Source organism: Podarcis erhardii (assembly GCF_964252035.2).
Source record: "Podarcis erhardii genome assembly, chromosome: 9".
Taxonomy (NCBI): domain Eukaryota; kingdom Metazoa; phylum Chordata; class Lepidosauria; order Squamata; family Lacertidae; genus Podarcis; species Podarcis erhardii.
The window spans coordinates 76047588-76072078 of NC_138512.1; the positions used below are offsets into that span (position 1 = coordinate 76047588).

The 24491-nt window shown below is 43.3% G+C and overlaps 1 protein-coding gene and 1 long non-coding RNA gene across 4 annotated transcripts in view; one reads left to right on the plus strand and one right to left on the minus strand.

Annotated features, from left to right (window-relative positions):
• Nucleotides 1-24491, plus strand: part of ATRN (attractin) — a 168404-nt gene that overhangs the window by 117339 nt on the left and 26574 nt on the right. Inside the window, exons 25-27 of one of the 3 annotated variants that reach the window (XM_081876620.1) lie at nt 5486-5547; nt 11199-11277; nt 19198-20400. In XM_081876620.1, the coding sequence (XP_081732746.1) occupies nt 5486-5547; nt 11199-11277; nt 19198-19260 (204 nt within the window). In that variant the 3' untranslated portion in view covers nt 19261-20400. Of the gene's footprint in view, nt 1-5485; nt 5548-8861; nt 8924-11198; nt 11278-19197; nt 20401-24491 lie in introns of those variants that run through there. The other 2 variants (XM_081876621.1, XM_081876619.1) reach the window with 2 other exon arrangements.
• Nucleotides 2043-18128, minus strand: LOC309350510. Its single transcript, XR_014160451.1, has 2 exons — nt 16918-18128; nt 2043-3114 (listed from the first exon to the last, which is right to left on the minus strand). It is a non-coding gene; the product is annotated as an uncharacterized lncRNA (long non-coding RNA).

A 24491-nucleotide genomic window follows, 5' to 3' on the forward strand; every position in this document is an offset into this window, starting at 1 on the left:
GAACATGAGTTTGACCAAACTGCGGGAGGCAGGGGAAGACAGGAGTGCCTGTCGTGCTCTGGTCCATGGGGTCACAAAGAGTCGGACACGACTAAACGACTAAACAACAAACTTCTTCATGAGGCCAGCCTGACGATGGCGGGTCATTGAAGAAACAGTGGTTGTGATGACTACCCATTACCCCTCAATGGAAGTCATCAACCAGGAACAAGACCTTGCCAGGCACAGAGGGAGGTTGCCAGGGTAAAGGCGGGGGTGTGATGTCACCGCAGAAGAAGAGGGTGCCCTTTTACAACAGAAGTTTATTTTTCTTTTTAAATATTTATTAAGATTTTACAGAATCAACAAAATACAGCAAAAAAAGAAAAAACAAAAACAGAAAAATACAAAATACAAGAAACAAAAAATAGATAAAAATAGATAAAAATAGAAAGAGAAAAGAAAAATTCCATTATTCCTTTTCTAACTTTGAAGCTCATTACCTTGTTTCCTTGACCTCCTCACACCTCCCCTTTTTGTATTCCCATTTACATAATCAAATCAGCAAATCCTTGCCCTCTTTCAATTTATCATCTTTAACTTTGTATCTTAACATATCACAACTCAAATATTTTCAGCCATCAATTCATTTTTGCATGCTCTTTCTAACTTTATCACTAATGCCAATTATTTTTAATCCAACATCATTTTAACATTCATAAATTTTACACTGTTTCTGTAGATAGTCTTTAAATTTCTTCCAGTCCTCTTCCACCAGCTCTTCTCCCAGGTCTCGGATTCTGCCAGTCATCTCCGCCAACTCCATATAGTCCATCACCTTCATCTGCCATTCTTCCAGGGTGGGTAGATCTTGTGTCTTCCACCTTTTACGACAGAAGTTTAGGGAGCAGGGCTTTCTGGGAAGAAGCAAGAAGGGGGAGGAACTCCATGCTGGGACTGATGGGAAGCAGCCATGCTGACTGTCTGCAGCGTGCAGTTGCAAAGGGGTGGCATTTAAGGTGCCCCTGAATCCCATGCTGTAATGCTGGGAAGGACGATATACACGCTCTCCCCATAAAACTCTGGTGTAAATATGTGTGAATAAACCATATTTCCTGAAGGTGTCAGTTTGCGCTGTGCCTTGGTGTCTCAGAGGAAACGCAACCCTGGTTAAGTGCCAAGACCCTGGAATCTCTTGCCACCACTCAGCAGAGATTGGGGCGGCTTGTAACAATATGGACAGTGTAAAACCAGTATTTATTCTCATGTTCTTTGCCCTAACTCTGCCTTTCATCCCTCGATGCATAGCCAGGATTGTATGTACACAGGGAATCCAAATTCTGTGAACTGTAAAAAATACAGATTGCCAGAAAAGAAGAAGAAAAAAGACACCATTTTCTTACTCCTCCACCCCAAATTCTGGTTTCGTAGCAATGGGAGGGTCAACTCCACCTCTGAGCACTGAAGTCTTCATTCAGCCATACCTCACCACCAATGTCTGAAATTTGTCCACACTCATTCAGTCAGTGCTACATCATGAAAAGGGATATAAACTTGTTGGTTTGCTTTTTTCTTTAAAGGAAGCTGATATTCTCAAGGAGCTGAACTATGCCCTGTTTACCGTATCCTGTTCTCCTGTAGAATCCTAGCATTTGGATAATCTTGCACATGATAGATTTTTCTCATGTGGAAACTATTATTTTGTCCCGGAGTGCATCATCCCCTAGTTCTAACCTTCAACTCCTGTTCAGACCCTCATCTATGGTGTGTTCACACTTAGAATCTCATTGTGAAAGCCAATAGCTGTTATGGAGGTCATTCTTGGGCCCTTGGCTCTGAGGAATTGTGATCTATCCTCTTGTCCAGAACCAAGAAAATATAACACTACAAGGCTCTCAAAAGATACAGTAAGGGTTGTTCTTGGACTTACTCAAAGTTCTTCAAAGTTTGTCCCCAGTGTAATCATTGTTTGGAGGATTTTTGTGGAGCAATTCAATCCCCCATAATTTAATAAAAGTGTAATAACTGGAACCTTTTTTGGCTACCCCCCCTCCCACAAAGTATCAAAGAATTTACATTTATTGATTTGGGAAGATATTCAGCAGGCAGAATGGTTCTTGATTTGTTTCTTCTTACAGGTTAATGGTTCACCCTTGCCTTTTCTCAGCCTCAAAAATTCAACCAAGAAGACCTGATTTCTTTAAAAAAATAATATAAGTGGAAATCTAAGTCTCCAGCTGCTGCTGAACCGCCCTGAGGTGAAGGGCAGTATTAAAATTTTCCCTTTTACAATGCACTGTCAAAAACCAAAATGAATGATCTTGACAACTTTTGGCATGGCTTGGGAAATACCTAGGCAATTTGTTTTTCAATAGAAAGTTGAGCAGCAGCTTTGTATTCAAACACAGCTCTGAGGTTTGTTTGACTTCATTCTTCTGAACATTAGAACTCAGGAAATACAGGTGGCAGGAAAGAAAACAGATGGATTTCATACAAAGCATGCATGGTGTATTTTTCTGTTTGTTTTATCTGTCTGGAAAGTCTGGGTACTTTTCAACCTTGTGGGTCTCTGTGTGCTTTTGTGTGGTATTTTAATTTGTTTTGGCATTCCATTTTTTTTCTGAAATAGGAACCAGAAAATCCTGGAAGCTTTTTTTCTTTTCTTTTCCTTTTTGCACCGCTGGATCCAAAATAGCTGATTTGGTCTCTAATTTGTTGAAATGAAATACGCAGTGCTTACTGGCCTAATAACTTGCAAAATTAGCTTCCATGATGTTGGTGGGTTAGGTTGCTGCTTTCTCTTACTGTAAATCAACTTCTGGTCCATTCAAAACAAGACTGTTGCAGAAGGAATGAGTGCAGTTCCTCTTTTACTGCTAAGTGTGTCGGTGTTCTCAGTTCTGCTTGGTAGTATATTAACTCGCACTTGATTCCATCGTTTCAAGCTGCTTGCGGGACCCCAAGTTCAGGCAAATGTGAGTTCTTGAAAATGGATATCTGTCAGAACATGCCCATTTGATCTGAAGCAGGAATACATGCTGTCTAAGCTGGACAGAATTTGTACTACAGCGAATAACATCTGTTGGAGATGTGGTGACATTGAAGCAGTTCAGTTCCACATTTATGGATGATGTCCTGAGAGAGAGAGAGAGAGAGAGAGAGAAACACCATTGGAAATCAATTTTGACTTGTGTGTGCAGTTGTGCATTCATACTACATCCATTGTTCTGTTTTTGTTGTTTAAAAAAAGACAGCTATCTTATCTTGGAATATTAATGTGTCTTTTAACAACTGCTACGATGGCAGTAAGTTTCATAAATGGGGAGGGAGTTCTGCCATCCATAGCAGGGCTCTTCAGGGTTTGTGATTGGGTGTGTATGGTAAAAATAACGGACACTCTGAGAGATAGAAAAGGACAAGTAGATAAAGTTTATTAAAACATCATCATCATCATCACCATCTTAATATACTGCCCTATACCCGGAGGTCTCAGGGCAGTTCACAGAATAAAATCAAAATATAAAACCACAAAATGCATAATGAAAATAAAAACAACCATCCAATAACCCCCCCCCCCGAAAAAACCACCCACATTTTAAAAGGGCATAAGATGTCAATCAAATCAGCCAAAGGTGTGGTTAAAAAGGAACATTTTTGCCTGGCGCCTAAAGGTTTATAATGAAGGCGCCAGGCGAACTTCCCTGGGGAGAACATTCCAGAAAAGCCACTGCAGAAAAGGCCCTGTTATTGTGTTGCCACCCTCTCGACCTCTCAAGGAGGAGGCACACAAAGAAGGGCCTCAGAAGATGATCTCAGGGTCCAGGTAGGTTCATATGGAAAGAGGCAGTCCTTGAGGTATTGCAGTCCTGAGCCTTTTAAGGCTTTATAGGTCAAAACCAGCACTTTGAATCGGGCCTGGAAACTAATTGGTAGCCAGTGCAGTTGGACCAGGATCCATGTAGTATGCTCAAACCGTCTTACTCCGGTGAGCAACCTGGCCACTGAATTCTGCACTAGCTGACGTTTCTGAACTGTTTTCAGCGGCAGCTATGTGCTCAGATGATAAAGTACAAGAAAATGGTTCATCATTTGCATTAAAAGTGTTACAAACATGCTTTAATACGTAAAAGCCTTCTGTGACATGAATTGTAAAAACAAAAGTAATCTCGTATTTCAAAACAATAAATAAGAAGAATGCTTCCCTTAAATTCTCTCCAGCTTTTCCTGCCATATTTTAATCTTCATATGAGGATCTAAGAATCAGGAGGAGGCTGTCTTTTGGCCCCGTCCCTGGAGACTTGGAATGAATGACACAGTGGTGACATCCTGCTTAAAAGACCAGGACTGGCTCGCCGGCTTTCATATTGGTGCCAAACTTGGGCTGGGGTGGCTGTCGCCATGTAATCTTGGAAACGCAGCAGCTGCTTTGAGTAAAATTGACAGAGGTCTGTGCAAGCCTGTTTGTGCCCGAAGTCTTCAGAGGAGTCGCTGCCCAGGGGCAAGGGAGGAAAGCAATGGGTGGGAATGTCTGCAGTCTTGGTCGAAGATTGTTTGCAAATATTAGCAGGAGGTGGTGACGATCTCAGTGCATCAGGACCAGGGACTGCACACTGAGCGCTCCAGGCAAGGTGAAAGCTAAGGGCTGGAGCCTGAGAGCAGGTATTTCAGGGTGTAGCTGCAGCAGCACTGCCTGGCAGTCTAGTGATGGTTTATATGCTGCTGAAAAGAGTTTAGACCTCGCCTCCCAGGGGATTTGCTCTCCGTTAAAGGGCCATGCACTACTTTAAGAGGTGTTCACTCTAGGGTGGCTTCCGTAATGGGAAAAAAGTGGGAAGAGTGGAACTGAAGAAGTTGCTAGGGAGGAGTCAATAACTGAGGATTTTGGCCAGGAAACATTATCAAGAGCAGGACATAGAGCATAGTTCTACTCTTCACTTCTCTGCAAGAGGGATTGCCTTGATAGTCATTGCTGAGGATGGTTCAAGGGGAGGTCTTTTATGTTGCAGGATTCCTCCTTCTGAGAGGGCCCAAATTTAGACCCTGAAACCATCTTGTTTTAACTTGAATGGCTTCCTAACCACTACACCATCTCGATCCTCTTCTGTACTGTGGTTTCTGAGCATTAGGGAAGTTTTTGTGGTTGTCAGAGCTTTAGCACAATAAATTAATGCGTGCTCAGACATGAATAGAGCATGAGGGAGAGAAGTTGTAGCGCATTGATTACATTCCTGTAGTTCTAAGCAATGCATGTTTATTATGCTGCTGTTCTATTTGTGCTTTTAATGTGGCACCATGTTTTTATTGTTTCGTGTGTTGTAAGCCTCCTAGGGTACCTGGTAGAATGGTGGGGTATCAAATATGTCAACAATGCACCACTTTTAAGTAACAGGTTGCTGTGTTAACACTATCTAAATGGAGCAGGATTTCATTATTATGAATAGCTTATTTGCAATGTGAGTTTCTGAATGCAACAACAAATAATTCATTTGCTTTTTCTTCTCTACAGATTGCATTTTCACAGCACAGTAACTTTATGGACCTGGTACAGTTCTTTGTCACCTTTTTCAGGTAATCTTCTACTCTAAATAACTAAAATATTTTACTGTTAGTATCAAAAGCCTTACTGAAGTCAAGATACATTATGTCCACAGCATTCCCCTGATCCACCAAGCTTGTAACTCCATAAAAAAAGAAAGAAAGAGAAAGAAATGAGATTCATCTGGCATGACTTGTTTTTGAGAAACCCATGCTGGGTTTTAGTAATCACAGCATCCCTTTCTAAGTGCTTAAAGGCCGACTGTTGAACTATCTGAACAAGGGTTTGTCTTTTGTTCCTACGCAATATTACAATCCTTTATCAGTAAGAACTGAGGTTTTTTTTATAAAGGGATTCACTCTGGTAGGTGGGTAGCGTGAACTGGGGTAGGATCCTGGAAATTACAGTCTGGTTAGCTTATTGTCTGTAGCAGGGAAAGTAGGAAGTATTGTTAAAGATAAAATAGTCAAGCATATAGAAGAACAAGCCTTGCTGAAGTACAGCCAGCATGGCTTGTGCGAAGGGCAAGTCCTGTGCTATGAACCTATTAGAGTTCTTGGGGAGCTCAGGAAGCAAGGAACAGATGCATGTCTTCAGCATATGAGAGAAACTAGGGGCCAGATTCAACTAACCCAGTGTGCTAGCGGAACCTAGTGGAAGAAATCCAGCTGTTGCAATGGGGCTTTTTCCACACATTCGCCCATCTATTTTGGCGAACCCCAGAAGAGCATGTGAGAGGAGGAGACACTTGAGATATGTTTTTAGGCTCTACCCTGTTCATTCACTGTGATTTGTTTCAATTATTTTTAATGCTGAATTTTAAATTGTTATAACATGCCCTGGGACCTATGGTAAAGTGTGAGTAATAAATTGAGATGATGATGATGATGATATCCTCCTGGAGAAATAGAATTCATGTGGCAGTAAAGTTGATTCCCAAGGTTATTGTCTGATACTTCAGTCCTTTTTATAGCTTTGCTACTGCAACAGATGGCAAACGAAAGGGATGTTGACAGGAAGCCTTGCAAATATATTCAGAGGGTGATTGGACACCACCTGCTCAGCTTGACCCTGCTAATGCTGATGTGGTGGTGTCACAGGTACCTGTCCCTGCCTGGCATTGGTACATAGTGCATGCTCTGGTGGGGTGGCCATTGATGGAGGTGGCATCACCTAGTCTCAGGTGGCCTATAGAAGTTTCCTACCACAATGTTACTTCCAAGTACATTGCACTAGCTCAGTGGTTCCCAACTGGTGGTCCGTGGACCCCTCCACGTAACCCACCCAAGGGTTCCGTGGCACCATTCACTTAACAAAAAGTACCATAGAGACATCATTTTTTTAAAAAAAGTAGGGTTCCGTGGCTTGGCTTTTGAAAAACAGGAGTTCCACAGTACTTAGCTAATTGGGAGCCACTGCTCTAGGTGAAGGGACGCAGGTGGCGCTGTGGGTTAAACCACAGAACCTAGGACTTGCCGATCAGAAGGTCGGCGGTTCGAATCCCCACGATGGGGTTAGCTCCCGTTGCTTGGTCCCTGCTCCTGCCAGCCTAGCAGTTCGAAAGCACGTCAAAGTGCAAGTAGATAAATAGGTACCGCTCCAGCGGGAAGGTAAACGGCGTTTCCGTGCGCGGCTCTGGTTCACCAGAAACGGCTTAGTCATGCTGGCCACATGACCCGGAAGCTGTACGCCAGCTCCCTCGGCCAATAAAGCGAGATGAGCGCTGCAACCCCAGAGTCGGCCACGACTGGACCTAATGGTCAGGGGTCCCTTTACCTTTGCCCTAGGTGAATCTGTGATGTGACTTGATTTAAGGACCATCTTGCTGAGAGCCTGAGGGCCCTGCTCCGGCCTCTCTCTCCACCTGGCCCAGGGTGGGGCCTGACATGTTTTATAAGGACTGCTGCTGCTGCTCAGCAGAGAGGGCTTCTTCTTTTAAATTGTTTTTATATCCTTTTAAATTCTTTTGTTTAGTGTTTCGGCAAGGGGCACAAGGCACAGGCAGTTACATCAGCCAGCCCTTGGGTCTGCGACTGCTGCAGTTGAATGACAGGTCAGCCCAGAATAAAATCTCCCTCATCCATGACCTGATTATGGATGAGGAGGCTGACCTGGCATGTATCACTGAAACCTGGGCGGGTGAACAAGGTGGAGTTGGTCTCACCCAGCTGTGCCCACCTGGGTACTCAGTGCAACATCAGGCCAGACTTGAGGGTCGGGGAGGGGGAGTTGTTGTAGTCTATAGAGATTCGCTCTCTATATCCAGGCTCTCTGTCCAGTTGGGGGGGGGGGTCTAGAGTGTGTGTTCTTGGCAATCGGGACAGATTAGGGGTTCTGCTGGTTTACTGCCCACCTTGCTGCCCAGCAGTCTCCCAGCCTGAGTGGACAGAGCTGGTCTCAGAGGTGGTGCTGAAGATTCCCAGACTGCTGGTTCTGGAAGACTTCAACATCCACGCCGAGGCAGCTGGCTCTGGGGCGGCTCAGGACTTCATGGCCGCCGTGACATCCATGTGGCTGTCCCAACATGTCACCATCCCAACGTACATGGCAGGCCACACTCTGGACCTTATTTTCTCGACTGGGCAGGAATAGGGTGATTTGAAGGTGGGGGACATTGACATCAGTCCCTTGCCATAGTCAGATCACTCCTGTTGAGATTTAGGCTGTCAGCACCTTTTCCTATCCCCAGAGGTGTGGGACCTATTAGGAAGGTCCAGCCTCGGAGGCTGATGGGTCCAGTGGGATTCCAAACGGCTCTGGGAGGTTTTCTGGTTGATATGACTGGTGCCCCTGTTGAAGCCCTAGCTGACCTCTGGAACACCCAAATGACTCAGGCTATTGACATGATTGCCCCTGAGCGGCCAGGTTGTTCACTGGAGAAAGACAATTTGAGCGTATTACACTGGTCCTGGCCCAACTGCGCTGGCTACCAATTAGTTTCCGGGCCCAATTCAAAGTGCTGGTTTTGATCCATAAAGCCTTAAATGGCTCAGGACCGCAATACCTCAAGGACCGCCTCTTTCCATATGAACCTACTTGGACCCTGAGATCATCTTCTGAGGCCCTTCTTTGTGTGTCTCCTCCTCGAGAGGTCCGGAGGGTGGCAACACAAGAACGGGGTCTTCTCTGCAGTGGATCCTTGTTTGTGGAATGCTCTCCCCAGGGAGGAAATTCACCTGGCATCTTCATTATACACCTTTAGGCGCCAGGCAAAAATGTTCCTTTTTAACCAGGTTTTTGGTTGACCTGAGCAACAGCCCATACCCTTTTAAAATGTGGCTCTTTGGGGGGGTATTATTGGGTTATTGCTGTTATTTTTATGATATATATTGTGGTTTTTATGTAGGTCTTTTCTGTGAACTGCCCTGAGACCTCCGGGAATAGGGCAGTATATAAATTCAATAATTAATAATAATAAAAGTCACCTTCCTATTTCTGTTATTTGCAGAAGTAATGGGATACAATTTGGCAGCATTGTGGTGTCCACCGAACTTTTATTTCTTGCCACTCTTTTAAGGTGACGGGCATGGATTTCCTCCTTTCAGTTGCCCTGGATTGCAGACCAATCGCTTCTTCCCATACAAGCCATAGAGAACTAAGACAAGGCCTTATTTTCATTTGCCTTGCCTGATGTTCTGCATAGCCCCATGCCGGTTCTGGTTGCTGGTTGCCCAAGGTGGTGGAACTTCTGAGTGCCATTTATGTGTCAGAAATGTCACCTTTAAATATGACCCAATCATCTGGGGTACAGAGCTCTGACTCTGAAGTGAACTCTGCAGTTCTGATGCTTTTGGAAGTGCTGGTGACTGACCTTCTGCAATAAAAAATGAGCCCCACTGTGTGAGCTTTTCAGCGCTTACGGGGATCTGCTGCCTCCTTGTGACAAAGATGTAAAGGGTTCTTTCTGGAAGCCTTGAAGAAGAAAGCTGCTCAGTATATTCCACTGATACCTTCCCAAATGGATTTTTTAAAAAAGGCAAAGAAGATAGTTGTAGCAAAAGAGTTAGAGGAGGGTGACACTTCAGCGAAGTCTTTTGACAGGCTCTTGTTAAACTCAGCAGGGTTTGGCTGAAGTGTTAAGGGGCTGCTGAATTTTTCACACAGACGGGACAGCCTCAGCCATTGGACAAATATCTGATGTGGTTTATGGTCTGGCTAGCGAGGAGTGTGAGCTCCTGTAAGCCTCCAAGAGCAGCTGGTGTGGCTTCACAAGTCCTTTCTGCTCCCTACGTCTGCCTCTGAATTTAGAAATGTTGAAAAGGGATTGGGACGGAGGACATGAGCAGAGACGCCATAGGGTTTTGTTTTAGGGGGAGAAACAAAGTTGGATCTTTGTTCAGGAGGCTTCGATGGGCTGGGATGTTGACTAGCAGAATTCCATTTCCTTGTTTTGGTCTACATTTTATTTTTTGATATTTTCTTTTTGATTGGATAAGAATTCACCTTTCAAAAGAACTTACTTTTGGACAAATATGCCCCAAACATCAAGGCTAGGTGGGGAGGGGTATTAAATAACTTGCATACAACAGCTGCAGGTCTCTCTTTGTATTTTCTGTCTGCTGAATAGATTGTGTCTGTGAGATAGGAAGATTTTAAACGATACTTTATTAATGGCCTTGGCATTTGCTTTGGTAAATCATCAGATAATATTTGGCCAAGTAATTTTCTGCCTTTGTTCCTGGTTGTAAACCGGAGCAAGTAGCAGCCACCTATCTAACTATAGGGCATGCTGCTTTGAAGGTTATTGAGATAATGGGGGAAGAATGTTTGCTGGCTGTGGGTTGGCAAGTTGCTATAATTAATTGGATCAAAAACAATTACAGAAAGATCGGGATAAAAGTAATGACATATGAAAGCTATTAGATCACCCTTTTCCTTTGTCATAACAGATGTAGAAAAATAATTGAGTACTCTTACAAAACGATTGTGAAACTGGAGAGCCCCATGGGTAGAGTGTTAGATTTGGCTTGGGTTCAAATCCCAACTCAGCTATGGAATCATTAGCTGGCTTTCGGTACATCATTCAGCCTCACTTTCCCATCTGAAAAATGGGATAACGGTGACCTCCCTTGCTTGTTTTTATGGGGATTAATGATAACATTTGGCTAGAATCTACTCTGTGCCTTAGGGAGAGAGTAGGCCTATAAATCTCAGCCAGTGAATAAATCAATATGAACAGGGTTCATTTTCTAGTTCACTTGGTCTTATAAATAAGACGTTACCTGCGATTAGAAAGGAAACAGAACAAACATTCCTTATTTAAAATCCCCTTTGCATGTTTTCACACATTGCCGTTCCGTTTCCCTTGCTGGGTCACAGTGAGATCTGCATTAGCAGGGCCTTCTGTCATCACCGTTGAGTGATAACTTGATTGAATTATGTTGACGTTCTCAAGTGTGAAGGCAGGTGATATGGTCTCATTCTGGCTTTGTCATTCACCCTTCGCAGCGGCACATCTTGCTTCTCTCCCCCCCCCCCGCCCAAATGCCTGCTGCGCACCACCTTACAAGACAGAGACATGAATCTTAATGTTGCCAAGCACTTTATGTGCCATTAGTATCTGTTGACAGAAGTTCATGAGAGTGCAATGCTATTTTTGTTGGTCTAGCTGTCGAATTCTCCTGCATCTCAAATCGAAAGGAAATAAGTGTTGCTGTTGTTTTTCCTGTTTCCTCCATTTCAGCTGTTTCTTGTCTCTGCTCCTTGTGGCCGCCGTGGTTTGGAAGATTAAGCAGAGCTGCTGGGCGTCGCGGCGGAGAGAGGTGGGTCAAAATGACAGAATCACTGCCTTCTTGCTACGACCTGTGAGCTTTTGTGTCTGCTTCTTGCATGTGTTCTCCTAAGAGGTGCCAAGCACACAATTGAACCAGAAGCCTTGCTTACTGACCGAGGGCTCTGGAAGCCCTCTTGAAATTCCCTATGTTCTGGAGAAGGCAGCAGAGAGGCAACTGTCTCCTTTTGAGTTAGCTCGATGGAAGGCAGAAATGGCGTGAGACACACATTGCTTTTGCAAAAGCCCTGCTGCAAATGTTTTTTTTTTAAAAAAAGAAGGTCTGGTCCTTCTCCTCTTCCTCCTATTTCCCTGGCACCATGTGGGGTGTGTGTGGAAGAGACCAGATATTGTTTCATCTTGTTTCATCCTTCATTGCAGGGGGTTGGACTAGATGACCCTCGGATTCCCTTCCAATTCTATGATTCTGTGTGCAGGATTTTGGGGCAGCCAGGAAGCAGCATGGTTCCCTTCTCTGCTTCCCTAACCCAGCATTAATGCACCACACTCCATGGCAAGCTGCCCTTGCGCCTCACCTGGAAGCTCCAGCTGGTGCAGAATGCAATGGCTAGACTATGGATGGGAGCAGAGGTCCAGCAACTTGCTAAAACATCTGCACTGGCTGCTCATATGCTAATGGGCCTGGTTGAAGGTTATTGCACTGATATACATAGCCCTGAACAACTTGGACCCAGTATACTTTTACGGACTACCTGAACCCCTGAGACCTTATAATCCCATATTAATCCCTGAAATCATTTGGAGGAGAACAGATGTTCCACATGTTACAGAACCCTCATTGGCCTCAACTAGAAGTTAGGTCCTGCTGTGAAATACGTGTCCAATAGACATTTAGTAGGCACCCTCGCTTTTGACTTTCAAATTTCTCCTGAACACTTTTTCTTCTTCTCAATGTGACAGCCCGTCTCTTCTGTTTTTATTTGCTTTGTTCTTGATGGTGCTTTGCGACTTGTCATTCTTCACCACCCCGATCTTTTATGATGTGCTAATATTTAGAAATACTAAAAATACCGATCCTTGCCTTCCCTGAGGTCCCTCAGAAAGTAAGACGGAGCCCTGTCCCTCCCAGGGCTCTGTGCATGCCAGAAGACTTCAGGGTAAGTTTATTCAGCAGACCCACTGAAATTGATGAACATGTCTTTGTTAGGCCCAGTTATTTCAGTGGGTCTGCTGTAAGTAAAAAATAGCTGTATGCCACCAAGAGATTCAAATAAGAGGCAAGAGGAGTAGTGGTTTCTCATAAAGAATGTTAATAATGGTATTTCAGCAGCGAGGCAAGCAATACAATTGTTATAGGCCCATGAGATGTCATTTTGTTTTCCGTAAGTAGTTTGAAAAGGCCCACGCACACACCTTATTGAGCAAACTATTCTTTCCTGAGCTTGACTACCTTTCCCTATCTAGTCCATCTAACATATATTGACATGAGCAGTGACATTTACTCTGGAGCTTGAGTGTTTAAAATGCGCAAGTCCTTCTTGCACGGACATATATTTCCTCCTAGCAGTTGTACATTTGTGTGCTTATGTCATCTGCTCTGTCCTGCTCAAAAGGCTTGCATGCAACCATGCCCATCCTTAATCAGGAACCTAACTTTGAAAATTCAGAGATCTCAACAGGTTTGTGCCCATTCTTTGGGTATTTTTAAGTATAGTATGGAGGACTTAATTGTGAAATAAATTGGCTGAATTTGACAGTGTCAACCTATACCTTACATGTTCCTATTCAAAACACTTTGGCCAAACGGTGGGAAGGAAGGTTGCAAACATTTTTAGATTACCCGTTATCGTGAATGGGCAACACAGAGGTATACACACACACACACACACACACACACACACACACAGTTGTTTGGAACCTGAGCACACAGTGATTCAAAACAGATACAATTTTTAAAGACGATAAACAGACATACAAAGCAGAATTTAAAGTTGAGGCGGGCCCTTACTATACCACATCCAGAGGCAGAATACCCCTGAATAGTTGCACTTGCTAGGGGGCCAACAGAGGACAAGTGCTATAACATTCAAGGCCTGTTTGTGGGTTTCTCAGAGGCATCCTATGGACCACTGTGGGAAATGGGATGATGGGCCAGATAGGTTTTTGGTCTGATGCAGCAGGGCACCAGCAGCAGGAGACAGACTTTGGGGATAAATGGCCATTGTTTTTCTCTTTCCCATCTTGACAAGAGTATAAAAAGCAAAGTGAAGGCTTCCTGGAGTTTTTCCTAAATAAAATGTTAATCAGGGTTTATGTTGGATGTAGTCTGAGAAATACCGCATTCTGCCTGGAGCCAAGTGAGGCATTTAATGATGGCTTAAATGGAAAATGTCACTGGTGTGAAGTTATCCTCTGGGCATACTTTTTTTTTGAAAGTTGCAGAGAGGATCAGCTGGTATCTTATCTTTCTCACAGTTAGGTTTCTCATACTTGGTTTGCACGCTTTAATTTCAAGTGATAGACAACTTGTCTGATTTCTAACAAACTGTCCTAAAACTTTATACTGAAGGGATCCTCATAACTTAATAGTGTTGAAGAGTTGCTGTCCAGTGGCAACTTCTTTCTGACCCGAGTTGTGTATCAGGTCACCTGCTGTCCCTGCTCAACCCCAAAATGATGACTGAGGTCATAACCGCTTCTATGGCTGAATTCAGTTAATTCCTTTCCCATCTCCCTGCCTATTGAGATCAAGCAGACTTCACTGTACTCTTTTTGGTGCCTGGCAAAAACATTCCTATTTAGATCAGCCTACCCAGATGCTTAGAAAGTATTTTATATTTTGTATGTTTTAAAGCATGTTTGTGAATTTTTCTCATTTTTAAAAAAATAATATTTATTACATTTTCCAATAAGAACATACAAATACAAAACAACTACAATGAAAACAAACACAAACAAAAAACAACAAGTATAATTTCAAAACTTATTTTCTCAACCTTATTTCCCCGACTTCCTCATACCTCACCGTTTTGTATTCTAGTTTCATTATCCCATCAGCAACTCCATTCCCTTATTTCCCAAAAGTTTTTTACTAATTCCATTCCTTTTCTTACTCTAATGTCTCTGAAAACCAATATTTTTAAGTCCATGTCAATCTAACATTCTTTAATCTTGTAATATTTATTAAGATAGTCCTTGAATTTCTTCCAATCTTCTTCCACTGTCTCTTTCTCCTGGTCTCGGATTCTGCCCGTCATCTCTGCGAGTCCCATGTAGTCTGTCATCTTCATCTGCCATTCTTCCAGAGTGGGTAGATCTGATGTCTTCCAATACTTTGCAATAAGGATCCTTGCTGCTGTTGTGGCATACAAAAACAAAGTTCTGTCCTTCTTTAACACCACATGGCTTACCATACCCAGGAGAAAGGCCTCTGGTTTCTTCAGGAAAGTGTATTTAAACATCTTTTTCATTTCATTATATATCATTTCCCAGAAAGCCTTAATCCTTGGGCATGTCCACCAGAGGTGAAAGAATGAGCCTTCATTTTCTTTACACTTCCAACACTTGTTATCTGACAAGTGGTAAATTTTTGCAAGCTTGACTGGGGTCATGTACCACCTATAGATCATTTTCATAATGTTTTCTCTCAAGGCATTACACGCCGTAAATTTCATGCCGGTGGTCCACAACCTTTCCCAGTCAGCAAACATAATGTTATGGCCAATATCTTGCGCCCACTTAATCATAGCTGATTTAACTGTTTCATCCTGCGTATTCCATTTCAACAGCAAGTTATACATTTTTGATAAATTTTTAGTATTGGATTCTAACAATTCTGTTTCCAATTTCGATTTCTCCACCTGGAAGCCAATTTTCTTATCCATCTTGTAAACCTCCATTATTTGGTAATAGTGGAGCCAATCTCTCACTTTATCCTTTAATTTCTCAAAACTCTGCAGTTTGAAGTTACTACCCTCCGAATTTTTCTCAATTTTATTGTTTTATCTTTTTTCAATCCGCTTTGAGGTTTGTTTTTTGCAATCAAGCAGAGTAGAAATTTTGTGTAATAAATAACAAGTAAATCTAAGAAGCCCCCTATATTGTTGCTGGTATGCTAGGAGAGGGATACATATATGGAAGATAGGTCAGTGACCCATTTGGGGTCCCTATGACCTAGAAGGGAAAGTATAAATTCACTTTTGCTGGTTTTGGAAGCAACAGAGCTTGCCCAGGACTCTGGAGTATTGAAGGACTGTGAGACAGGAATGTTGAGTAAGGTTGTTGAGGCTTGTACTATTTCTAACAGCTTGAAGAATACTGCAGAAAAATATAGAATGTTATGATTTGGGGGGGGGTATTGTTAAATCATTATTTATAGTTGCAATAACTTCTTGTACCTGGCCAGTAGAACATGATGCAAAACACTGAAAGCAGAAGATTTTGCTCACTCTCAGGTGAGCTGGGACAACTCCATCTGCAGATCATGGGGCTCTTAATCTGAAGGTTGTGGGTTCGAGCCCCACACTGGGCAAAAGATTCCTGCAGGGGGTTGGACTAGATGACGCTCGTGGTCCCTGCTAACTCTGTGGCGACCAGTGTTATGACCATGTCATCCTGCTTTCCTCCTCTGATGCAGAGGACTCTAGCTGTGGTCCTAGCAGGGCCACAGTCTCCCATGTTCTTCAGGAATCCGCAAGCGCTTAAGCAGCCGGGGTCCCTTTAAAGTCTATCCTTTCTCAACCTGTGGGTCCCCAGATGTTGTTGAACTACAACTCCCCATCACCCCTAGCTAGCAAGGCCAGAGCTCAGGTATGATGGGAGTTGTAGTCCTACAACATCTGGGGACCCACAGGTTGAGAACAGCTGCAAAAAGCTTCTTACACTCTTGACACGGAAGATGGAGCTAGCAACTGAGAAAGAACTGCAGCTCCTATTTAAGGCTCACTCAGAAGATGACTCAGATCGTGAAGCTGAGGCTCCAATACTTTGGCCACCTCATGAGAAGAGAAGACTCCCTGGAAAAGACCCTGATGTTCGGAAAGATGGAGGGCACAAGAAGAAGGGGACGACAAAGGACGAGATGCTTGGACAGTGTTCTCAAAGCTACGAACATGAGTTTGACCAAACTTCGGGAGGCAGGGGAAGACAGGAGTGCCTGTCGTGCTCTGGTCCATGGGGTCACAAAGAGTCGGACACAACTAAACGACTAAACAACAGCAGAAGATGACTGCTGCTGAAGCAACATCTAAGCTCTGCTCTTAATGGAGTCTCCAGCCTGAGTCCTGCAGGGAGCTCTCCAAGGTGCCATTAAAATCCATTCCCCATTTCCATACTACTCAGGCCATTGCTCAAAAGAGAACAACCAAGAGCATCTGCCCAATGAGTGTAAAGCACATTTGTTTCAATGTTTCCTCCACAAATTAAAAACCAAGCCAATCCTGAAACCTAATATATCCAATGTAACTCTCTACTTAACCTAGCCCGGATACGGTGGTGATGAGGAGCATTTATTCATAACTGAGTGAGAGTAGGATATTGTAAAGCATTTGGCAGGGGTTTAGACCTATCAGTATATTATCTGAAGTAACATTTGGGCAACTTGGCAAGGTGGCATTAGAGTCTGCGTGACACTGATCTACTAAAGGGAAGTGAGTGGTTCGTAAATTCGTACCCTTTTCTCTTTCTCCACTGAGCACCATAACGAAATGGCTTTCAGGCGCTGTATTTTGCTGGTGGAGGAAATGGAAACAAGAAGGAATGCTTGTTCGAGGCTCGGAATGATACTGAAAGACAGATAAAATTGCTCCTTTTATTACATGACTTTTGGAAAGTGATAGGAAACATGAAGGCGGTGGTGGAGAATAATGCTTGAAATAAAACCGCAATGGCATCATAAAGAGTACATCTGTCTACAACCAAGTCTTAATATGTATTTTTTGCTCCCTTTCAGCCTCCTTTCCCGTTTTTTACATGCCTTTGGGATTCCTGTAGTCAAGCTGTGAGCCACAATCCAAGGCTTAAACCTCGGATTGTGAATCAGCTTGGGCAGGGTACGATGGAGGGCATTTATCCAAGTCTCAATAGATAGTCTGAAAAGAGAGTGATTTGCTTTCATTCATTTTAAATATTTATCTGCCACCTTCCAATTAATAATCTAAAATGGTTTATGAGTAAAAATTGACACAACTGAAACATATACTGAAATATATTTATATATCTCTGAGATTTGGCACTTCCCCTTTTTTCTGGGTTATGTTTGAGAGAAAAGGCTAAATATAGTGTTTGTTTTAATTATGGCACTAATGTCCATTATTGCTTGGTTTCAGATGCAACATTTAGGAACTTACAATGCTAACTTTCAATACCAGCAGGTGTCATGGTCCATGATTTCTGTCTTGGTTCAGACTTTAATCCAAGTCAGAAAGAAACTTTGGTGGCAAGGAAGGTTAAGAACCATTATTAGCCCTCCTGTCTTACTTTCCCCCTTCAAAATGAAGCTTCCTCTTTGGTGGCCCCTGGTTATGCTGTGAGATGTGTCTTTATACCATCCATTGTGCGCTTTTTGACAGTTGGCCAAAAGGCACCATTTTACCGAACCCTTTGCTTGAGTGGATGTCTTTCCTTTTCCTGCATTTCTGTTCTGTGCTGCTGTTTTGGTTGTTTGCTGTTGGTTCTCTGGTTTTATCTTACGATTTTAATGTAAGTTGCACTGGTTCCAATTGTGACATTTTTGTAACCCTTCCCCAGGACCATTTGGTGAAGTCAAATAGTCAATATGCTAAATATGGGGAACTTGAGGAAACTTCTGAAAAGAGGATCCCTGCATCTGGTGGTTCTCCTTGTAGCCTGTAATGTCAACACTCACAGTCCCTCTGCCCCCATGAGCAGGGCCTTCTCGTACTTGTGCAGCAGAGAAACCCACACATTGTGAAGTCAGGGTGGTGGTTCAGGTTTTGGACTGAGACTCGGAAGACCAGGGTTCAAATATAATAATACAGTGGACGCTCGGGTTGCGAACGTGATCCAGCCAACCTGGGCGGCTCCCAACAGAATATTAAAAACACAGTACAGCATTCAACATTAAAAACTTCCCTAAGCAGGGCCACCTTCAGTTGTCTTTTAAAAGTAAAATAGTTGCTTATTGCCTTAACATCTGATGGGAGGGCGTTCCACAGGGCGGGCACCACTACCGAGAAGGCCCTCTGCCTGATTCCCTGTAACCTCACTTCTCGCAGCGATGGAACCACCAGAAGGCCCTCGGCACTGCACCTCAGTGTCCGGGCTGAACGATGGGGGTGGAGACACTCCTTCAGGTACACAAGACTGAGGCCGTTTAGGGCTTTAAAGGTCAGCACCAACACTCTGAGTTGTGCTTACTGGGTTGTGCATACTGGGAGCCAATGAAGGTCCCCGCTCACCCGTGAAGCTCATCTGGGATGACCTCTCTCAGTCTAGTCTACCTTACAGGGTTCTTGCGAGGATAAAATTGGGAGGAGGAGAGCTATGTACAACCACCTGGAGCTCCTTGTAGGGAAAGTGGAACAGTAGGTCCGCAGCTTAGATGGGAGTTACATTCTGGGCATCGTTCCTGAAAGCCGAGATTGTGCATAGTCAAAACCCAATTGGGTTCAGTGGCGAGTGGGATTGCCCAAGTCATTTTTCCTGGACCCTGCCCCCTTTTTAATGTTTTTTGCCGTGCACGTAAAGCTGATTGCGCACAAGTTAAATGCACTTAAGCTGCAGGCTTGCTGTATACAAGTAATTAAAAAATAAATAAATATCAGTCAACCTGACAGAGAGACATCAAAAACATTGACGTCTGGTCTTTGGGGTGGGGAGTGGATAGTGGTGTGCATGAGGAAGGCGGAGACCTATGGAGCAGGATGGAAGCAAACCTTTGGTCGAGAAACTCTGGCTCATGGTTTAATCAGGCCTCAATGTTCTTCTTAAGGGCAAAAATGTCTCTGTCGACTCGGATGCTGAGATGTTGGAAGCAGAAATGCTGACGAGCTGAGACAAGAGTGCTGCAGTCTGACGAAGATACGAATTTGGTTATTCCATGTGGCTAGCAGCCCTGAGCAGCCTTCATGAAGTTCTCTGGACTCTGATAAGGCTCAAGAACGTGCCATTAATCACCCCAAACTGGTGGAGAATTGTTTCTGCAGGTGCCTCTCCGCTGGCCTGTCCTTTTACCAAAGCGAGACTGAATTAACAGTGAGAAAAGAAGGCAAAAAAATTGGGGTGCCAAGGGGTGGGGATGGAAAAAGACTGCAGCTCCATGCTGGAGCTCACTTTTTCTTCTCGCTTATTTTCATTGCTTAGCTCCCGTTTTGCTATCATATATTTTTGCTTGTTCTAGGCCTCTTGTGGCCCAGTTTGCCCTTTGCTTTTCTCTTTGCGAGAAGAAGGGGTTTCCTGCTTTGAGCGTCTCCCTCCTTCCACTTTTGAAGTGTTTTGTGGCAATTTTTTCTGTGAATCTGCCTCTTGGGGCACAGGCTTTGGTTCATGAACAATTCTGAACAGATTTGGCTTCTGTAGTTTTTATACATAAATAATTCTTGTTTTATTTTTGCTTACTCCCCGGTGAGGTTTGAACCACACTATTTTATTTTTTGATCTTTTTCTCTTCCATGCATTGGGTCCTGGATTAATCTCTCTACCCCTCCTGGAATCCGCAGAAACTTGTTCCTTTGAACCCCTACCTGGAAACACAGATTTAGCATCTCCTCTTCTTCTGCTTAACTTTTAGGATTAATTTGCTATATAAGCAAAGCTTTTAACTGCTATTGACTAGTGGGCGATCAGGAAGGTAAATCAAAGTAGAGATTAAGTAAATAAAAATTACTTCTAAGTTTTGCTTGCCGTAATTGTTGACTGCAATTGAACAGAAATATTGGAAGTATCAGATAAAATGACAAAGTAAAGTTTTAAGAGTGAAATCTTTAGATTGAATAGCATTAAGCCACAAGGCAGAATATTCTGTTTTGTTACCCATGTAATCATTACATTCTATTTTTACCTGCATACACTGTTCCTTACAGTTGTGTATAATAAGCCTTTTTCCACTTTGATATTCTTTGCGGATTATGCTTGCATTTTTCATCATGCAAAATGGTTTTCTGCTTGGGTATTTTAAATAAATTTTCTATATTGATTTCAGCCTCTGATCGCAACTCTCTTTCCCATGAGGTCCTCAGTTTCAATATCTAGTTCTGTCTTTGGCTTTTGAAGGGAAAAGGAGTCTTGCTTTTAACAAAACTGAACTTCAGTTTTGGTAATTTGGGTTCCTGGGCCAGGACTGTTGAGGTCCCCCTAGCCCACCAGTCAAAGATGACATGGTGGCTGATGAGATTGCCCAGAAGAACCACAAGCTTGGGCTTTTGACTTGCCCTATCAAGAAACAGTTTGTTCCTGGAAAAAATGGTCCGTAATGGGTGTGGTGGAATTCATTCTCTTGGAGAGTTATAATAGCTTTTTTGTAATTACATTGAACATTTCCCAGCTTTTCAGCTGATGGGTGCCCCTTGTTATCGTATTCTTCCTTGCTTTTAATTTGCATTTACAGCAGACCTCGCTTACGTTTTTTAAAGCCTCAAACCTTCAGCTTATTCTGCATACTAAAGGTCATCCATTGTGTCTTCCTTGTTTGGGGGCCTGGTTCTGATAAAATATGTATTTAATCCATGGCTGATGAAGATACATTTGTCTTGTCTTTTCACATGACATCAATTCCCAGTAGCTTTGTCCTGTGTTTGTAATAATTTGAAGTGTGAAAATGCCTGTTGAACAGCATTTGAGTTCTCTTTCTCCCCCCCCCCCCTTAAGCACACACACACACACAGGCTTGCAAAGTTGGTTACAAACCTAATTAGCTAACATTAATGCAATCGCTGCCCCAGGGAGCTGGAAACTTAATTTTCGGCTATGATGAAAATACTGCCAGATAATTATTTATTCGTTGTCTTACATGGTGGCTTGCAATTGTGGCTAAGTATTACTGCCCAATTTATTTTCAAAAGAACATGGCTCTCCTCTCTCATGATAGTTTAAGCATTTATGTTGCCTCGGTGAATAACTGTTCTGCTCCCTAGTGTTTATCTCCCAGGCAGTCTTGACGGGGCTTCATGAAACCCAGCAGGTGTGGTCCGTGAACTAAGGGGGTACATGTCCATGTTTTCTGATGAAGCAGAGTTTTTCAGGGTCGTAGAAGCAAAAAAGGATTTTGACGAGCTTCAAAAGCACATCTCCCAAATTGGGAGAATGGGCAATACACTGGCAAATGCAGTTCAGTGTAAGCTAGCGCAAAGTGTTGAACATTGAGGCAGGATACACCCCCCCAAAAAAAGGAACCCCTCCTATGGATACTAATGCAACCTGACAAGGTAGTAACTGATCAGTAAAGAGAACTTGGGTTCGTGGTGATTACAGCAATGAAAAAGGTTTTCCCAGTTATGTTAAATCATAGCTTATTTTATGTGACCGGGCTGCATGCTGCTCAGAAGTGGCTGCTTCACATCTCCTGTTGAAAACCCCTTGCCACGAACGGGGCAAAACAACACAGAGAAGGGATTTGTGTTAGGCAACCAGTGCCTGTGGTTGGTTTTCCCCAAAGGACCCATGATGAAGAGGCAAAGGCTTGATCTTGGCTTCCGGATCATGGCTTGTAAGGTAAAGGGACCCCTGACCATTAGGTCCAGTTGTGGCCGACTCTGGGGTTGCGGCGCTCATCTCACTTTATTGGCCGAAGGAGCTGGCGTACAGCTTCCAGGTCTTGTGACCAGCATGACTAAGCCGCTTCTGGCGAACCAGAGCAGCGCATGGAAACGCCGTTTACCTTCCCACCGGAGTGGTACCTATTTATCTACTTGCACTTTGACGTGCTTTCGAACTGCTAGGTTGGCAGGAGCAGGGACCGAGCAACGGGAGCTCACCCCATCGCGGGGATTTGAACCACCGACCTTCTGATCGGCAAGTCCTAGGTTTGTGGTTTAACCCACAGCACCACCCGCGTCCCTATCATGGCTTGTAGTCAGATAGTAATTCTGCAGGCCATGCAGAGCTGGGTCTAAGCAGTATGGAAGGCTGATGCGCCTTTTCTTCTAGTGGTCTTAGTGATGCAGGTGGTAGTTGGACGGATGAGGGCTCCCCCCTGGTCTTGTTTGTTCAAGCAACAACTGATTTGTGCGGGGGTTATGTTCCTGACTCCTGCGTGCATTGGTTCAGTGTGCATAACCTCGCATGGACCCATTTCGCCCTTTCCCCAGCCCGTTCCTTCTCCCTTTCCACCCCCAATTAGTTTTTTTGGGAGGGAGGGTGTCAGTTACCACTGATAATGTATTTTATAATAGCTCTCCTTAAGGCTTCAACAAAGACAGAAGTTGGTTCAATCCAGACATCACAACGAACCATAGCTTTCACTAATCATAGTTTAGAACTGTAGTCCAACCATAGTTTAAGCCATGGTTTGTATGACTATACAGGCAAATCATGATTTATTGCACCATGTGTGGTTTTAATACAACATCAGCTAAGCACTTTTTTCTCCAGAGATGCAGGAGTGGCCATAATTATGGTTTGTCAATTTAGACATCACTTCAATCCATGGTTTGCAAACCCAGTTCATGCATGGCTTCTGATTCTAGTTTGTTGGCTGGTCACGAACCACGGCTTATGATTTCAGACTCCAAAACAAACCAAAGTTAAATTTCTCTAACTAAGGTTTGGTGCGATGTCTGAAGAAAGCCAATTGTCTGTGTACTTTATTCCAGTTCCCGTGCCCTTAAGCCCCAGATTTCATTACTCTCGTTCTCATAGCTATAAAGAATACTAGTGAAGGTTTAAAATAAAAATTCAAAAATGTCTGCTCCCTCTTCCAACATTTCAATGGTTTTGATATCATCACCATCCTGTCTGTCTTAGATTACTGTTGCTTGTTACTGTCATACCTCATCGAAGGTTTCTATTGTCATGAACAAAAGGATTCCATAACAATTGTGTGTTGTGCCTGGAGGTTGAAAGGAAGATCCTGCATTTCGGTCTGAGGAGTAGCGTAGTATCTTTTCGAGGGAGAATAACATTAATGACTGAAAACTTCGCTTGTTTCAGAATTCCATTTTGGCAGGCCGCCATTTCATGAATGTAAAGATAAAACATTAAAATTGATTTATCCTTGATTGCATAATATTTCATTCTTGTTACATTTCTTCAGTAAAGATGATGTATTGCTCAGTCGGGTTTTCTTAAACCAAGGTTCACTGGCAGCAATTGAGATCTGCAGTGTTACCAGGGTGTGTGTGTTTTTTGGGTGGAGGAGTGTTGCTTCCTTTAAAAATAGATGTTCCTCTTGAAGTTAAGCAAGTCCCAAGGCTGATACATGCCAAAGCTATTTCTTTGTAAAACAGTTTCCAGAAGGGGTGGTGTTACGGATTGATGGTAGCATAGAATCACAGAATTGTCAAGAAGTACACAATAATGGGACAAATCTATAACTTACTTCTTGATAATGGTATGTGTGTGTACTAGTTGTGTTCCTTTTGCATATCATTCTCATAGCTGGATGACCTTTTAATTTTGATTTCCTACAGCACGAGTGACCAACTTTCACCCTTCCCAAGTGTTGTTTAACTAGGGGTAGATCTGTAATGATCTTTTTTTTAAAAAAAGCTAAGAAGAAAAGCTATATAGCTCTCAATACAATTTCCCATTGAATCCTGTACAGCACCTGCTAGTGTCACATTTTTATAACACATTTATAACGTTATAACTTACCAGTATAGATTAGTCCTATGACTTCTGTGATCCCCACCTCTGCGCCGACAGCAGGAGTGGGTAGAAGGAGAAGCAGGGTCTGCTAGTAGACCACTGGGTAAAGTAGATCGGAAGGATTTCTGACTTCCAGTTGTGCAGTGACAAGCAAAATGCATTTCCCTCTAAATTGGATTGCTGATAAAGAACACCTTGGGGGGTGTGGGGAGACCAGGAATTGATTTGTGTGCGAAAGAACTTGTGAATATGGTTCTGATGCTGATCACAAACTCTGAGCTGGAAAACGCTGTTATTTATTAACCTACTCAGGAGTAACTCTAGATTAATGGGTCATTTCAGTAGGACCTACAGAGAACACATAAGTTATGCAGTCTTTCCCTAGAGACCTTTAAATGCCTGAATATTGGTTTCAAAACACGATTAGATCTTGCTCTTGGAAAGCTCAGCATGGCATTCATGAGGCTGTCTCTGGTCTCCCAT